Source organism: Amblyraja radiata, chromosome 8, assembly GCF_010909765.2.
Source record: "Amblyraja radiata isolate CabotCenter1 chromosome 8, sAmbRad1.1.pri, whole genome shotgun sequence".
In the NCBI taxonomy this organism is placed as follows: Eukaryota; Metazoa; Chordata; class Chondrichthyes; order Rajiformes; family Rajidae; genus Amblyraja; species Amblyraja radiata.
In genome coordinates this window covers 40,983,071-40,998,153 of record NC_045963.1, presented here as the reverse complement: position 1 = coordinate 40,998,153, position 15,083 = coordinate 40,983,071, and the positions used below count along the sequence as shown (strand labels likewise).

At 47.4% G+C, this 15,083-nt stretch overlaps 1 protein-coding gene across 1 annotated transcript in view; it reads left to right on the top strand.

Moving 5' to 3' along the window:
- The first annotated feature begins 787 nt into the window (after nt 1–787).
- The window catches only part of nt5e (5'-nucleotidase ecto), a 38,959-nt gene continuing 24,663 nt past the window's right edge, over nt 788–15,083 (top strand). Inside the window, exon 1 of the mRNA XM_033025660.1 lies at nt 788–1,201. Coding sequence (XP_032881551.1) covers nt 878–1,201 — 324 coding nt within the window. The 5' untranslated portion in view covers nt 788–877. The remainder of the gene's footprint in view (nt 1,202–15,083) is intronic.

The following is a 15,083-nucleotide window of genomic DNA, read 5'->3' as shown; positions in this document are numbered from 1 at the left end:
CGCATACAGCACCAGACACCCGGGGTTGATCCAGGCTACGGGTGCTGTCTGTACGGAGTTTGTACGTTCACCCCGTGTCCGAGTGGTTTTTCTCCGAGATCTTCGGTTTCCTCCCACACTCCAAAGATGTAGAGGGTTGTAGGTTAATTGGCAGGGTAGGTCAAAGGTCAAAGGTCAAAGGGCCTGTTTCTGAGCTGTATCTCTAACCTAAACTAAAGTTAACTGAAAAAAGGGTGGCTGTCTTTCGGGTCGGGACCCATCTTCAGACTCTAACCCAGGCAACTTTCTGGTAAATGGAATTTTGGGTCAGGATCCTTCTCCAGACTGATCAGTCTCCACAGATGCTGCCTGACTCACTGAGTTCCTCCAGCACTTTGATTTTTGGTCAAGGTTCCTGCATCTGCAGTCTGAAGCAGGGACACCATCCGAAACATTACCATGTTCTCTAGAGATGCGACCTGACTCATTGAGTTACTCCAACACATGTTTTATCTGCAATTCCTTGTCCATCCAAATTCTCTCCAAGTCCCCATCTCTCACCTACAGCCTTGGGGCGATTTACAGAGGCCAATGAGAGCGTGCAAACTCCACACAGACGGCACCCGAGGTCATCACAGTTTTGGGGATGGGCCGGGGTGTCCGGTGAGAACCAGTGGCCCCTCCCAGTCTGACCTGCTCTTTATCCACATGCCCTGGATGCACTCAGCCCGTGTGACTGCAGTCAGAGTCTCCCTGCCCTGCCCTGCCCTACATTGCCTTCGCTTAACCGAGCGCTGCGTCTCCCGTCAAACTCGTAGCGGATCCGCGCTGTCAGCAGCTCCCGCTAAACGCACAGTATCTCGGCGCTGCTGTGCACAGTTGCACTGTATCACAGACCATGGGCTGCTCCTCCGCCTCCCTGCTGCTGCTGCTGCTGTGCACCGGACTCGCCGCCGCTTTCCAGCTCACCGTGCTCCACACCAACGATGTACACGGGCGGGTGGAGCAGACGAGCGAGGACTCGGGCAGGTGCGGCACCGACACCAGCCGCTGCTTCGCCGGCGTGGCCCGCAGATTGACCAAGGTCAAGGAGCTGCGGGACCGCGATGCCAACGTGCTGTTGCTGGACGCGGGAGATCAGTACCAGGGCACCATCTGGTTCAACTACTACAAGGGCAGAGAGGCTGCTCATTTCATGACCAAGCTGAGCTACGATGCCATGGTAAGAGATCACCCTCGATGCCCCTGACCCGCACCGGCCGGAGCTCCGTGGCTAAACCAGGGAGATGCTGCATTAAACCATCACCTCTCTCTCCCCCTTCTCTACCCCCCCTCCCCCCCCCCCATCTCTCCCCCTTCTCTCTCTCTCCCCTCCACCCCTCCCACCCCCTCTCCCTTCCCTTTCTCCCTCTCTCCTCTTTCTCCTTCCCTTCCTCTCCACCCCCGTGTACCTCGCCGGTACCTCTGCCGGGTCTGTGATCCAACGGGTTGACCCCCCCCCCCCCCAACCAAGCAAAGACTGGCGTTTCCTGCATGGGACGCGAAGACATTTCGGAGTCCGGTGCGTTTTATTTTAAAGACATACATAAAATACTGGAGTGACTCAGCGGGACAAGTAGCATCTCTGGAGAAAAGGAATGTGCCACGTTTCTATCTCCAGAGGTGCTGCCTGGCCCTCTGAGTGACTCCAGCGTAAAACCAAAGCGTAAAGCCGAGGCAGTGTGAGGTGTAAATGGAAGGGAGGTTGGTTTGTGGGATTGGCTGGGCTACGTCCACAACTCCTGTCTGAAGTGGGGCCTTAAAGCTTTTACACATCTTGGCACTTGTGTACAGATTTGTCAGCGTCCAGAAGTTATTTCTGTCTTCGGTGTAAATCAGCTTCTGTAGTTCCTTCCTACGCTTTTCACTTTAAATGTAGCAAATTAAAACACAACACATCGTAGCATTTACCGCAAGGCAGAATAACGGCAAACAAGGAACTGCAGATACTGGTTTACACAAACAAAAACTAGCTGAAGAATAATAGTTCAGTTCCGCTTTACTGGCTTTTACTGTGCTGTGGTGCAGAGAGACAAAGCATAGCGGCAAATGACCAGCGAATGCGAGCATCCTGTAACTAGCTGTGTACCAGGCTGCTGAAGTGCAACTAGCGGTAATTTACTTTAACGGGGTTTAACGGTATCATTTCCCAACTCCAGAAAGATAAACAGCTTCGGTCAGATTTGTGGCCCGTGAGAAATCCTCTCAGCACCAGAGAGTTGCTCCTTTGATATGAGTCAGCACTGTGAGAAAATTGTGCCTGTCTTTTATCGATCTCAGCGAGAGATAGACCGCTCTTGCATTTGCCAACACCAGAAACAACTGCAAGAGGAAACCTTATCAAATCAACTAGATTATTTCTGGAGACAGAAAGACACAAAGAGCTGGAGAGACTCAGCGGGTCACGCAGTGTCTCTGGAGAACATGGAAAGGTGACGTTTGGAGTCAGGACCCTTCTTCAGTTACTGCTGAGTTAATCCAGCACTTTTGTATAATAACCAGCATCTGCGGTTCCTTGTTTCTGCATTATTCCTAGAGACACAAGGAACTGCAGATGCTGGTTTATACAAAAAACAAAGGCACAAAGTACTGGAGTAATTCAGTATGCCTGTAAAATGTGCACCAGACTCAGGAAAAGCTCTTTCTCCTCTGTAATCAGGCTTCTTAACAGTCCTTCCATAGCCCAGGGTACTGTTCGATTCACCATCCTAATTGACCGTCTCCGGTACGGGGTTGGTATTGATGGCACTGCCCTGAGCTGGTTCATCTCCTACCTCAAAGGTAGGAGTTTCTCTACTAACATAGGCAACTCTTTCTCCTCCCCAGCTAGAGTCTGCTGCGGGGTTCCACAAGGTTCCATCCTTGGCCCCATTCTCTTCTCCCTGTATAAGGACGTACATGGTAAATGGTAGGGAATTGAAGAATGCAGGTGAACAGAGGGATCTGGGAATAACTGTGCACAGTTCCCTGAAAGTGGAATCTCATGTAGATAGGGTGGTAAAGAAAGCTTTTGGTGTGCTGGCCTTTATAAATCAGAGCATTGAGTATAGAAGTTGGGATGTAATGTTAAAATTGTACAAGGCATTGGTGAGGCCAATTCTGGAGTATGGGGTGCAATTTTGGTCGCCTAATTATAGGAAGGATGTCAACAAAATAGAGAGAGTACAGAGGAGATTTACTAGAATGTTGCCTGGGTTTCAGCAACTAAGTTACAGAGAAAGGTTGAACAAGTTAGGGCTTTATTCTTTGGAGCACAGAAGGTTAAGGGGGGACTTGATAGAGGTCTTTAAAATGATGAGAGGGATAGACGTGGATAAGCTTTTCCCACTGAGTAGGGAAGATTCAAACAAGGGGACATGACTTGAGAATTAAGGGACAGAAGTTTAGGGGTAACATGAGGGGGAACTTCTTTACTCAGAGTGGTGGCTGTGTGGAATGAGCTTCCAGGGAAGGTGGTGGAGGCAGGTTCGTTTTTATCATTTAAAAATAAATTGGATAGTTATATGGACGGGAAAGGAATGGAGGGTTATGGTCTGAGCGCAGGTATATGGGACTAGGGGAGAATACGTGTTCAGCACGGACTAGAAGGGTCGAGATGGCCTGTTTCCGTGCTGTAATTGTTATATGGTTATATGCTCCCCTTAGGCCAAGTCATTCAAAGGCACGGCATTTCCTTCCATTGCTATGCAAACGATACACAGCTCTATCTCCCCCTGAAGCCCAACAACCGATCAAATCTACTTAACCTTATCCGCTGCCTCGAGGATATAAAGTGTTGGATGGTCCAGAACTTCCTCCAACTAAATGAGAGTAAGTCTGAGGTCATCCTTCTCGGCCCCTCGGGCTCAATCAAAAAGATAGCAGGTAGCTTTGGAAGCCTTACCCCATTACTCAAACCTCACGTCAAAAACCTTGGCATGATATTAATAATAATAATAATAATAATATATTTTATTGTCATTGCACGTCAGTGCAACGAGATTTAGTATGCAGCTCCAACCGATGAAAAAGAAAAGTAAAATAAATAAATAAGCTGTGTGTCGTGACCATCCGAGGGAGACAGTCCAGGGTGGGTGGGGGGTACTCAGCAGGGCCGGTTCAGAGCTGCTATAGCTCTTGGAATAAAGCTGTTTCTGAGTCTGGAGGTTCGGGCATAGAAGGCCTTGTAACGTCTGCCGGAGGGAAGTAGTTCAAACTGTCCGTTACAGGGGTGTGATGAGTCTTTATGGATGCTGACGGCCTTCCTGAGGCACCGTGTGTGGTAGATGCCCTCGAAGGCTGGTAGCTCTGTCCCAATGATCCTCTGCGCTCTGTGAACGACGCGCAGAAGAGCTCTCCTCTCCGCCTCCTTGCAGCTGAGATACCACACAGAGATGCCATAAGTTAATATGCTCTCTGTGGTGCAGCGGTAGAACGTTGTCAGCAGCTGTTGGGGCAGACCAGTCTTTTTTTAATGTCCTTGGGAAGAACAGTCGTTGCTGTGCCTTCTTGACCAGCGCAGCGGTGTTGGTGGACCATGTGAGGTCCTCTGAAATGTGTGTGCCCAGAAACTTAAAGCTGGACACTCTCTCCACACTTTCCCCGTAAATGGAGATTGGGGCGTATTCTCCATTATGGGACCTCCTGAAGTCAATAATCAGCTCCTTGGTCTTGGAGGTGTTTAGTGACAAGTTGTTACATGTGCACCAGTCCGCCAGGTTCTGCACCTCCGCCCTGTATTTTGTTTCATCACCGTTGGTGATCAGCCCAATCACTGTTGTGTTGTCTGCAAACTTCACGAATGCAGGAACACAGTCATGAGTGAAGAGGGAGTAGAGCATGGGGCTTAGTACACAGCCCTGTGGTGTGCCGGTGCTCAGGGTGATAGTGGAGGACAGGTGCGGGCCCAGTCTCACTGCCTGTGGTCGCTCCGTCAGAAAGTTCAGGATCCAATCGCATATCGGCGAGTTGAGGCCTAGCTGGTGGAGTGGTGGTGAGCTTGGTGGGGATGACCGTATTGAATGCAGAGTTATAGTCAACGAAGAGCATCCTCACGTACGTGCCCTGTCTGTCCAGGTGAGTCAGGACAGTGTGAAGAGCCAGAGAGATGGCATCCTCTGTTGATCTATTTGCCCTGTATGCAAATTGATGAGAGTCCAGTGAGGCAGGGATGCTGGATTTGATATGGGAGAGGACCAGCCTTTCAAAGCACTTCATTGGGATTGGAGTTAGGGCAACCGGGCGGTAGTCGTTCAGGTTGGTGACTTTGGACTTTTTCGGCACCGGCACTATGGTGGCTGTTTTCAGGCACTTGGGGACCGTTGCCAGCGATAGAGATAGATTGAAGATTCTCGTGAATACCTCCGCCAGCTGTACCGCACAGTCCTTTAGTACCCTTCCCTGTACTCCATCTGGGCCTGCAGCCTTGCGTGGATTGATCCTACGCAGAGCGCACTGTACCTCCTGAGTGCTCAGTGTTAAGTGTTAAATATTTGACTCTGCATTGAAATTTGACAAACAAGTCAATGCCGTGGTAAAAGCTAGCTTCTTCCAGCTTTGGACAATAGCTAAAATAAAACAATTCCTCCAGTTTGATGACGTCGAAAAGATCATCTACACATTTATCTCCTCCCGCCTCGATTACTGCAACTCCCTTTACACAGGCATCAGCCAATCTTCCCTGTCCCGCCTGCAACTGGTCCAAAATTCCACAGCGAGACTCCTGATGGGCACCCGAAAAAGGGACCACATCACCCCGATTCTGGCCTCTCTCCACTGGCTCCCTGTGCGGTTCCGAATAAATTTCAAGATCCTTCTTTATGTTTACAAAGCCCTTAACGGGCTTGCCCCCACCTACATCAAAAGTCTGCTTACCCACCACACCACCTCCAGGTCCCTCAGATCGGCCGACTTGGGGTTACTGAACATCCCACGGTCTAGGCATAAGCTCAGGGCGACTGCGCCTTTGCGGTTGCAGCTCCTAGACTGTGGAACAGCATCCCTCTTCCCATCAGAACTGCCCCCTCCATCGACTCATTTAAATCGAGACTTAAAACTCATCTTTACTCTCAAGCCTTTCTTGACATCCTCTGAGGGAGGGCTATATGTATGTATTTATGTATGTACTTAATCTATGAACCACTGTTGTATAACGTTAGTACCTCCACCAATGTAAAGCACTTTGGTCAACGAGAGTTGTTTTTTAAATGTGCTATAGAAATAAAAGTTACTTGACTTGACTTGAAGTGACCTCTACCCCTTTGCGGACACTGGACTTTGTCTCTGGAACTGATGCACTACAATGCTGGGAACTATATTCTGCACACTAACTTCCCCTTTGCTCTATTGTATTTGAGTTAGACATGATCGTATTTATGAAGAGTATTGGAAAATAGAACATAGAACAGTACAGCACAAGAACAGGCCCTTCAGCCCACAATGTCTATGCTGAACATGATGCTAAGACCAGTCTTATTGCACCATACATAATCCACATCCCTCCATTCCCTGCATAAACACGTGCCTATCATACCCGCCTCCACCACCACCCCTGGCAGCACGTTCCTGGCACTCACCATCCTCTGTGTAAAATAACTTGTCCCCAAAATCTCCTTTAAACTTTACCCCTTTGAGTGATGCCCTCGAGTATTTGATATTTCCATCCTGGGTAATACGATTCTGACTGTCTATTATCTGATCAGTTTGGATAGCACGCAAATCAAAGTGTTTCACTGTACCTCGGTACACATGACAAGAATAAACCTAAACCAAAGCAAGTAAGAATTTCATTGCTGCTGTCCCGATACATTGGACAATTAACTCTTAGTTTAGTTTATTATTGTCACGTGAACTGAGGTACAGTGAGGGGTGGGAGATTGCAACCTTCACGTGGTCCTCCCTGTTCAGACGAATGCAATCAACCCGGCGTGCACAATCAAATAAGATCAAATAGAACAAGTTGTCGTACAGCTTTAGGCTGTGCACGTCATACGCAAGAAGAAGGTACAGTGAAAAGTATTTTTGTTGCGTGCTCTCCAGTCAGTGGAAGACAAGACACTAAGCCGTCACGGTGTACAGATACAGGATAAAGGAAATGATGTTTAGTGTGAGTTAAAGTCTAGTAAAGTCCGATTAAAGATAGTCTGAGGGTCTCTAATGAGGTAGATGGGAGGTCAGGACCGCTCTCTAGTTGGTGAGAGCACGGTTCAGTTGCCTGATAACAGCTGGGAAGAAACTGGCCCTGAATCTGGAGGTATGCATTTTCAAACTTTTGTACCTCTTGGCTGATGGGGGAGAGGAGAAGAGAGAGTGTCTGGGGTGAGACTGGTCCTATTATGCTGGTGGCCTTGCCGAGGCAGTGTGAGGTATAAATGGAGTAAATGGAAGGGAGGTTGGTTTGTGTGATGGTCTGGGCTACGTCCACAATCCTGTCTGAAGTGGTGCCAGAATTATAGACAATAGGTGCAGGAGTAGGCCATTCGGCCCTTCGAGCCAGCACTGCCATTCAATGTGATCATGGCTGATCATCCCCAATCAGTACCCCGTTCCTGCCTTCTCCCCATATCCCCTGACTCCGCTATTTTTAAGAGCCCTATCTAACTCTCTTTTGAAAGCATCCAGAGAACCTGCCTCCACCCCCTCTGAGGCAGAGAATTCCACAGACTCACCACTCTCTGTGAGAAAAAGTGTTTCCTTGTCTCCGTTCTAAATTGGTTACTCCTTATTCTTAAATTATCTAAAGCTTTGACACATCTTGGCACTTGTGTACAGATCTGTCAGCATACTACAAGATGTGATGGTACAAGAGGGTGTAGAGGAGATTGATGAGGGTTTTGCCCCGGGCTGGAGAGTCTGTTTGGGGGAATGTTCGTTTTATAACTGGGAAGTTTGAGAGAAGATTCAGTGGAGGTGGGAGAGGCTGACACTGTATCATCAGTGCTGTCGGCCGAACTGTGGGCGGTGATGTCTCGGCGTACAGGAGAAAGCTACAAGACCATTAGATTAGCCTGGAGAGAGTGGATGTGGAGAGAATGTCTCCGCCAGTGGGAGAGTCTAGAACCAGAGGGCACAGCCTCAGAATAAAAGGATGTACCTTGAGAAAGGAGATGAGGAGGAATGTCTTTAGTCAGAGGGTGGTGAATCTGCGGAATTCATTGCCACAGATGCCTGTGGAGGCCACGTCAATGGATATTTTTTAATGCTGATTCTTTATTAGTAAGGTGTCGGGGTTTACAGGGAGAAGGCAGGAGAATAGGGTTGAGAGGGAAAGTTAGATCAGCCATGATTAAATGGCCTAATTCTGCTCCTTGAACTTGTGAAATAAACATTATAACTGTTGCAGTAAGAGTGAATATATCAGTTTTAAGATTCTACTTCTGCTGTTTATAACTCACTTCAGCTGGAGTTCCTGGGCCTGCTGGTAGTTAGGTCTCCTGTTAATCAGCTTAAGCGAAATAGGTCAGTGAATGCTACGGTAGGGACTGGTGTCTGTGATATGACCCGTAAACAATGTTACGTATGAGAAGTTCAATTCTCAGATGCTTATAAACTACTTGAGATCCAAAGATTTAGACCATGTGCAGAAACAAAGTGCTGGAGGAAGGCAGCAGGTCAGACGGCATCTGAGGAGGGGAGTGGACAGGTGACATTTTGGGTTGGGGTCCTTAGTTCAGTTGCGCTCTAGTCTCCTCCCACATTTCAAAGACACACAGGTTTGTAGGTTAATTGGCTTCCCCAGACTTTTACACTTTAGAGAAACAGCATGGAAACAGGCCCTTCATCCCACCGAGTCCCTGCCGACCAGCGATCACCCGAAGGGCCTGTTTCCACGCTGTATCTTTAAAGTCTAAGTGTGAGGAAGCCAATTAGCCTACAAACCTGTATGCCTTTGGAGTGTGGGAGAAAACTGGAGCACACGGAGAAAACACACACTATCACAGGGAGAACGTACAAACTCTGTACAAACAGCACCCGAGATTAGTATCGAACCCAGATCTCTGGCATTGTAAGGCAGTAACTCTACCGCTGTGCTATTGTGCCAACTTTCTTCAGACTGATTGTAGTAAGGAGGGGAACGTTGGAAGGGGGGGTACAAAGCCAGGCAAGTGATAGGTGGATACAGGTGAGGAGGGGGGAGGTTTGATTGACAGATGGGTAGATTAAGAGACAAGGGCCAGAGGTGAAAAGGGGGCAGAAGGATATCAGATGTAGGAAGAGAAGTTTAAAGCTGGAGGCAGGGGACGGGGGTAGGTGAAAGAGCGGGGATAAAATGGAAGTTGGGGACTTGGGGATGTGTGTGGTGTCTGGTGAATGTCAGGAGGAGGGGGAAGACACAGCTGGCTTGGGGTGATGGGCACATTTATGCGCACCAGAGTGGGTGGTGAGGGAGAGAAATGGGCAAGAGGGTATTACTTGAAACTGGAGAATTCAATGCTCAGACCATTGTGTTGGAGGCAACACAAATAGTTTTCTTTAGTCAATGGTAGTGATCAGGGGTCAAGGTCCACTCCATTGCCTGAGTTAAAGATCAATATGATGAATAAATACACTACAAAGATCACCTACGCCAGGTGCTTTGCCTTTGGTATACACTTGACATCCTGGAGAAAGTGACTTTGTAGAGCTGTTAAATATAGACACAAGGAACTGCAACTGCTGGTTGACAAAAAAAATAGACACAAAGTGCTGGAGTAACTCAGTGGGTCAGGCAGCATCTGTGGAGAAAAGAAATAGGTGAAGTTTCAGGTCGGGACCGTTCTTCAGACTAATTATAGGGGTGGAGTGGGTGGGAGGGGGATGCTGAACAAGAGGTGAGGGCTGGACAAAGCCTGGTAAATAATAGGTGAATAGGCACAAATTACATAGAAACATAAAAAATAGGCGCAGGAGTAAGCCATTCGGCCTTTCGAGCCAGCACCGCCATACAAGATGATCATGGCTGATCATCCAAAATTAGTACAGGTACCCCTTTCCTACTTTTTTCACCATATCCCTTGATTCCATTAGCCCCAAGAGCTATATCTAACTCTGCTTGCTCATCACTAATTGCTGGAGTAACTCATCGGGTCATGCAGCATCTCTGGAGAAAAGGAAGAGGTTACATCTCAGGTCGCGATCCTTCTTCAGACTGAGAGAAGGCTCTTGACCTGAAAAGTCACCTATTGCCTTTGTTGGAAGGCCAGAAATGAAAAGACAAAAAGTGTGAGAAGTTTTAAAGATATAGCGTGGAAATCTAGGCCAATTAATCTACAAACCTGCAATGTGGGAACAAACCAGAGCACCTGAAGAAAACCCGGGCAGTCACAGGAAGTACGTACAAACTGCACACAGACAGCACCTGTCCGTGGTCAGGATCTAACCTGGGTCTCTGGTGCTGTGAGGCAGCTGCTCTACCTGCTGCACCCTGAAGATATGGTGATAAGGGGAGAAGAGGCATGAATCGTGAAGCCAGAGGAAGGAATGCAGGTGGAAGAAGGATGGAGGGGAAATGGAAATGTGGGTGAGTATGAAGGGGGGGCAGAGGGAAGAGAGCTGGCTGCCGATATGAATGAAAGTTATGTTTAGGAAGGAACTGCAGATGCTGGTCTACACTGAAGAAAGGCATAAAATGCTGGACTAACTCAGCAGGTGGGGCAGCATCTCTGGAGAAAAGGAATGGGTGACGTTTCGGGTTGGAACACATTCGTCAGACTGAGTGAAGGGTCACGGCCCGAAACATCACCTATCCCTTTTCTCCAGAGATGCTGCCCAACCTGCTGTAGTTACTCCAGCATTTTGTGTCTATGATTGGGAGTTATGTTCAGGCAGTCAGATGTACATGTCTTTGGACTATAATTCAACAGCAGAATGAAGCCAGTGTTCATGGAAGGAGTGAGTTGGAAAGAAGCCAGGACGTGACAGGCTTATCACACAGTGTAAACTATGTGGGAATCCGTGGCCTGAACTCTCTCTGCGTTCATGAGTGTGTGTGTGACAGTTCAGACAAGACAGTGTCACTAGTGGAATCACCCTGCCTCAATGTTCAACGGCCCTTTATTATCACATGTACCGAGGTCAGTAAACTGAGGTGCAGATCAGTAACTTATCTCTATATATAAGCACAATTCCAGATTAAGTACCCACTGTATAGAAATAGCCCACTATTTAGTTTAGTTTAGGTGTTCTTCATACAGAGGGTGGCAGTGGAGGCAGATACGACAGTGGCAATTAAGAGTCTTTTGGATAGGCACACATATATGGATTGTGTACCTGCTGCTGAAATGAGCTTATCTTGGCATCAGCTTGGCATGGACATAATGGGACAAAGGGCCTGCTCCTGTTCTATGTTAACAATGACTGCGCAGTGGCTCAGCTGGTAGAGCTGCTGTCTCACAGCACCAGACACAATGCGATCCTCGCCCTCGGGTGATGTCTTCCAGTGGAATTTACATGCTTCCCCCGTGACCGCTTGGGTTTCCTCCGGGTGCTCCGGTTTCCTCCCACATCCCAAAAGAGGCTAATTGGCCTCTGTAAATTGCCCCTAGTGTGTAGGGAGTGGATGGGAAAGTGGGATAACATGGAACTAGTGTGAACAAGTGATTGATGGTCGGTGTAGACTCGGTGGGACCAAGGGCCTGTTTCCAAACTGTATCTCTAAACTAAACTTGTTCTGGTTTAGAATTTAGTTTAGAATTTAGAGATGCAGCATGGGAACAGGCCCCCCCCCCCCCCCCCCCCCCAGTCCTCGCCGATCAGCGATCACCCGTACACTAGTTTAATTTAGTTTAAAGATACAGCACGGAAACGGGTGCTTCAGCCCACCTAGTCCACGCCGACCAGCGATCCCTGTGCACTAGCACTATCCTACACACCAGCGACAATTTACAATATTTACCAAAGCCAATTAACCTACAAACGTGTACGTCTTTGGAGTGTGGGAGGAAACCGGAGCACCGGAGAAACCCCACGTGGCACAGGGAGACCTGCAAACTCCATACAAACAGCACCCATAGTCAGGATTGAATGTGGGTCTCTGGCACTGTAAGGCAGCAATTTTACCACCTTAGTTCTGTGTTATCCCTAGTTCATAGTGAAAAATAATACATCTTCCATGCGGAGTTTCCACGGCCCTCACAGCTGATTATACAATGACAGGCTTGTACCAGGGAGCGGCCACTTGCTATAATTATTCACTCAGATGCCAAGTTTCCTGAGCAGGGAGGCAGGCATGAACAAGAATACAGCAAAGGCAGCTTCTTACTCTGAGAAGCCTTTCAGTAATCTGCTGGCTTTGACCACTTCCTCACCACTGCCGCCCCCACTGACAAATACTCCACCCTCCCCACACTGTTTCCGACACATTGTCACCACCCCCCCTATCTACTATTTGTTTCTGCCTCGTCTGCCTGCTAAACAGTACGTTTATTCCCATCTCCGTCTTCCCCCCTTATCGATTTCATCTGGAAAGCAAATGTGCCCCAGGCCTGCTGCCTCTCTGCACACTGATCCCTCCCTCCTTCCCTCCCTCCCTCCCTCCTTCCTTTCCTTCCTTCCTTCCTTCCTTCCTTCCTTCCTTCCTTCCATCCCTCCCTCCCTCCCTCCCTCCCTCCCTCCCTCCCTCCTTCCCTCCCTCCCTCTCCCCCTCTCCCCCTCTCCCCCTCTCCCCTCTCCCCTCTCCCCCTCTCTCCCTCTCTCCCCTCACTCCCGCCCCCTTCCCTTTCCCTCTCTCCCTCTCTCCCCTCTCTCCCTCCCTCCCTCTCCCTCTCTCCGTCTCTCCCTCCCTTCCTTCCTCCCTTCTTTCTGTCTTTCCTTCCTTCCTCCCCCCCCCCCCCCCCCCCCCCCCCCCCCCGGAAGGTGCGTCCAGCTACCCCCTTGTCTAAGGAAGGTCCACTGTTCCTGAGTCTGGGGTCGAGCTCACTTTGCAGCTACTGCACCTTCTGCCGGATGAGAGCGGGGAGAAGGAATGCCCGCGGTGGGAAAGATCCTTGATTATTGTTGGCATAGGGTCCCAACCGCTGTGGTGGATGTTAAATTTTATGTGGTTGTGTGTCTTGTTGCTTTTAAATTAGTATGGCTGTATGGTAACTCAAATTTCACTGTGCCTTAATTGGTACATGTGACAATAAACTGACCTTGAAACCCGAAACGTTGCCTGCCCATGTTCTCCACAGATGCTGCCTGACTCGCTGAGTTCCTCTAGTACTTTGAGTTTTGCCCTTGATTATGTTGGTTACTTTCCCGAGGCAGCGTGAAGTGTAGATGGAGTCACTGGCGGTGGGGAGTCTGGTCTGTGTGATGGACTGGGCTACATCCAAAATTCCCTGCAATTTCTTGTTCCTTCAATTCCATTTCTGTCACATGTTGCTTGAGATGAAGGAACTGATTCATCAGCGGGACGAGGTTGCTGGTTGAAGCATTATTCCACTACTGTGACACATTTACCCACAGTCTCTGATCTTAGTTCAAGTTTGAGTTCTGGGCTGTTGCTCGGAACAGGGACTCCAGGATGTTTTAATAACAAATTAGGCTTGCACAATAGCACGGTGGTGCAGCGGTAGAGTTGCTGCCTTACAATAGCAACCGGCCCGGGTGCCAGACCCGGGCTCGATCCTGACTACGGCTGCTGTCAATACCAGCAGATTAATCTCTGAATGATGTCAGATTAGGAAAAGGGGAGGTGCAACGAGACCTGGGTGTCCTTGTACATCAGTCACTGAAAGTAAGCCTGCAGGTACAGCAGGCGTGAAGAATGCAAATGGCGTATTGGCCTTCATAGCGAGAGGATTTGAATATAGGAACAATGAAGTCCTAATGCAGTTGTACAGAGCCCTGGTGAGACCGCACCTGGTTCACCAGGTTCATTTCTGCAATGGCAGGACTGACATATGATGAAAGAATGGGCCGACTGGGCTTATATTTAGAATTTAGAAGGATGAGAGGGTATTGCATTTAATGCATTTAGCATTGCATTTAATTTCCATGAGAGGAATCAGGTAGATGCACAAGGGGAAAAGATTTAATAGGAATCTGAGGCAAAACTTTTTCACACAAAGGGTGGTAGGTGCATGGAACAAGCTGCCAGAGGAGGTAGTTGAGGCTGGGCCTATCCCAACGTTTTAAGAAACATTTTTTTTTTTTTTTTTTTTTTAATAATATTTTTATTAGAAGCAAACATGTTATGGTAAAATATAGTTACATATTATAGTAAAAACTTTTCATGTACATCAATCATACATTATTAAATTTTTCAATTGTGGATTGATTCTGCTTCTAGTTTTTTTTATATATATAGATAGAAAGAGAGAGAGAAAAAAAGAATTACAAATGTCAAAAAAGAAAAAAAAGTGGAATGAATTACTAAGAATACGTAATTGGAGATAGGTTCGTAGATTATAAAGTATAACTTTTCATCTAATCCTGAGTTCAAGCATCAGTTGGGTTTCCGTGCCGGGCCAATCTATCCCTTCAAATAGTTAATGAATGGAGACCATATTTTAACAAAAAGTTCTTGTTTGTCCATTAAGACAAGTCTAATTCTTTCGAGGTGTAGGGTCTCCGACATTTCCACAATCCACATTTTAATTGTGGGGGTTATAGGGCCTTTCCAAAATTTTAATATCAATTGTTTCCCAGTTATTATACTGTAATCGAGGAAGTTTCTTTGGCTTGTTGTGAGTGTTAAACATTGTTCTGATATTCCAAGTATTATTAGTTTTGAGTCTGGATCCAATTTAGTATTAACAACTTCAGAAATTATTCCAAAAATATCAGTCCAGAAATTTTTGATTTTTGTACAATTTGCAAAAGTATGTGTTAAATTGGCCTCTAGATGCAGACATTTATCACAGACAGGAGAAATATGTGGGAAGATTCTATTTAGTTTTATTTTAGAGTAATGTAATCTGTGTAAAACTTTAAATGTATTAAAGCATGTCTGGCATTTAACGAGCATTGATGTATATATTGTAGACTTTCGTCCCAAATATCTTTCGTTATAGGTTGACCTAATTCATTTTCCCATGTGTATCTATATAATTCCATCGATGGTACCTCGCTGTCTAAGAGGGTGTTATAAATATGTTATTAATTTTTCAGTGTTAGGATGCTTA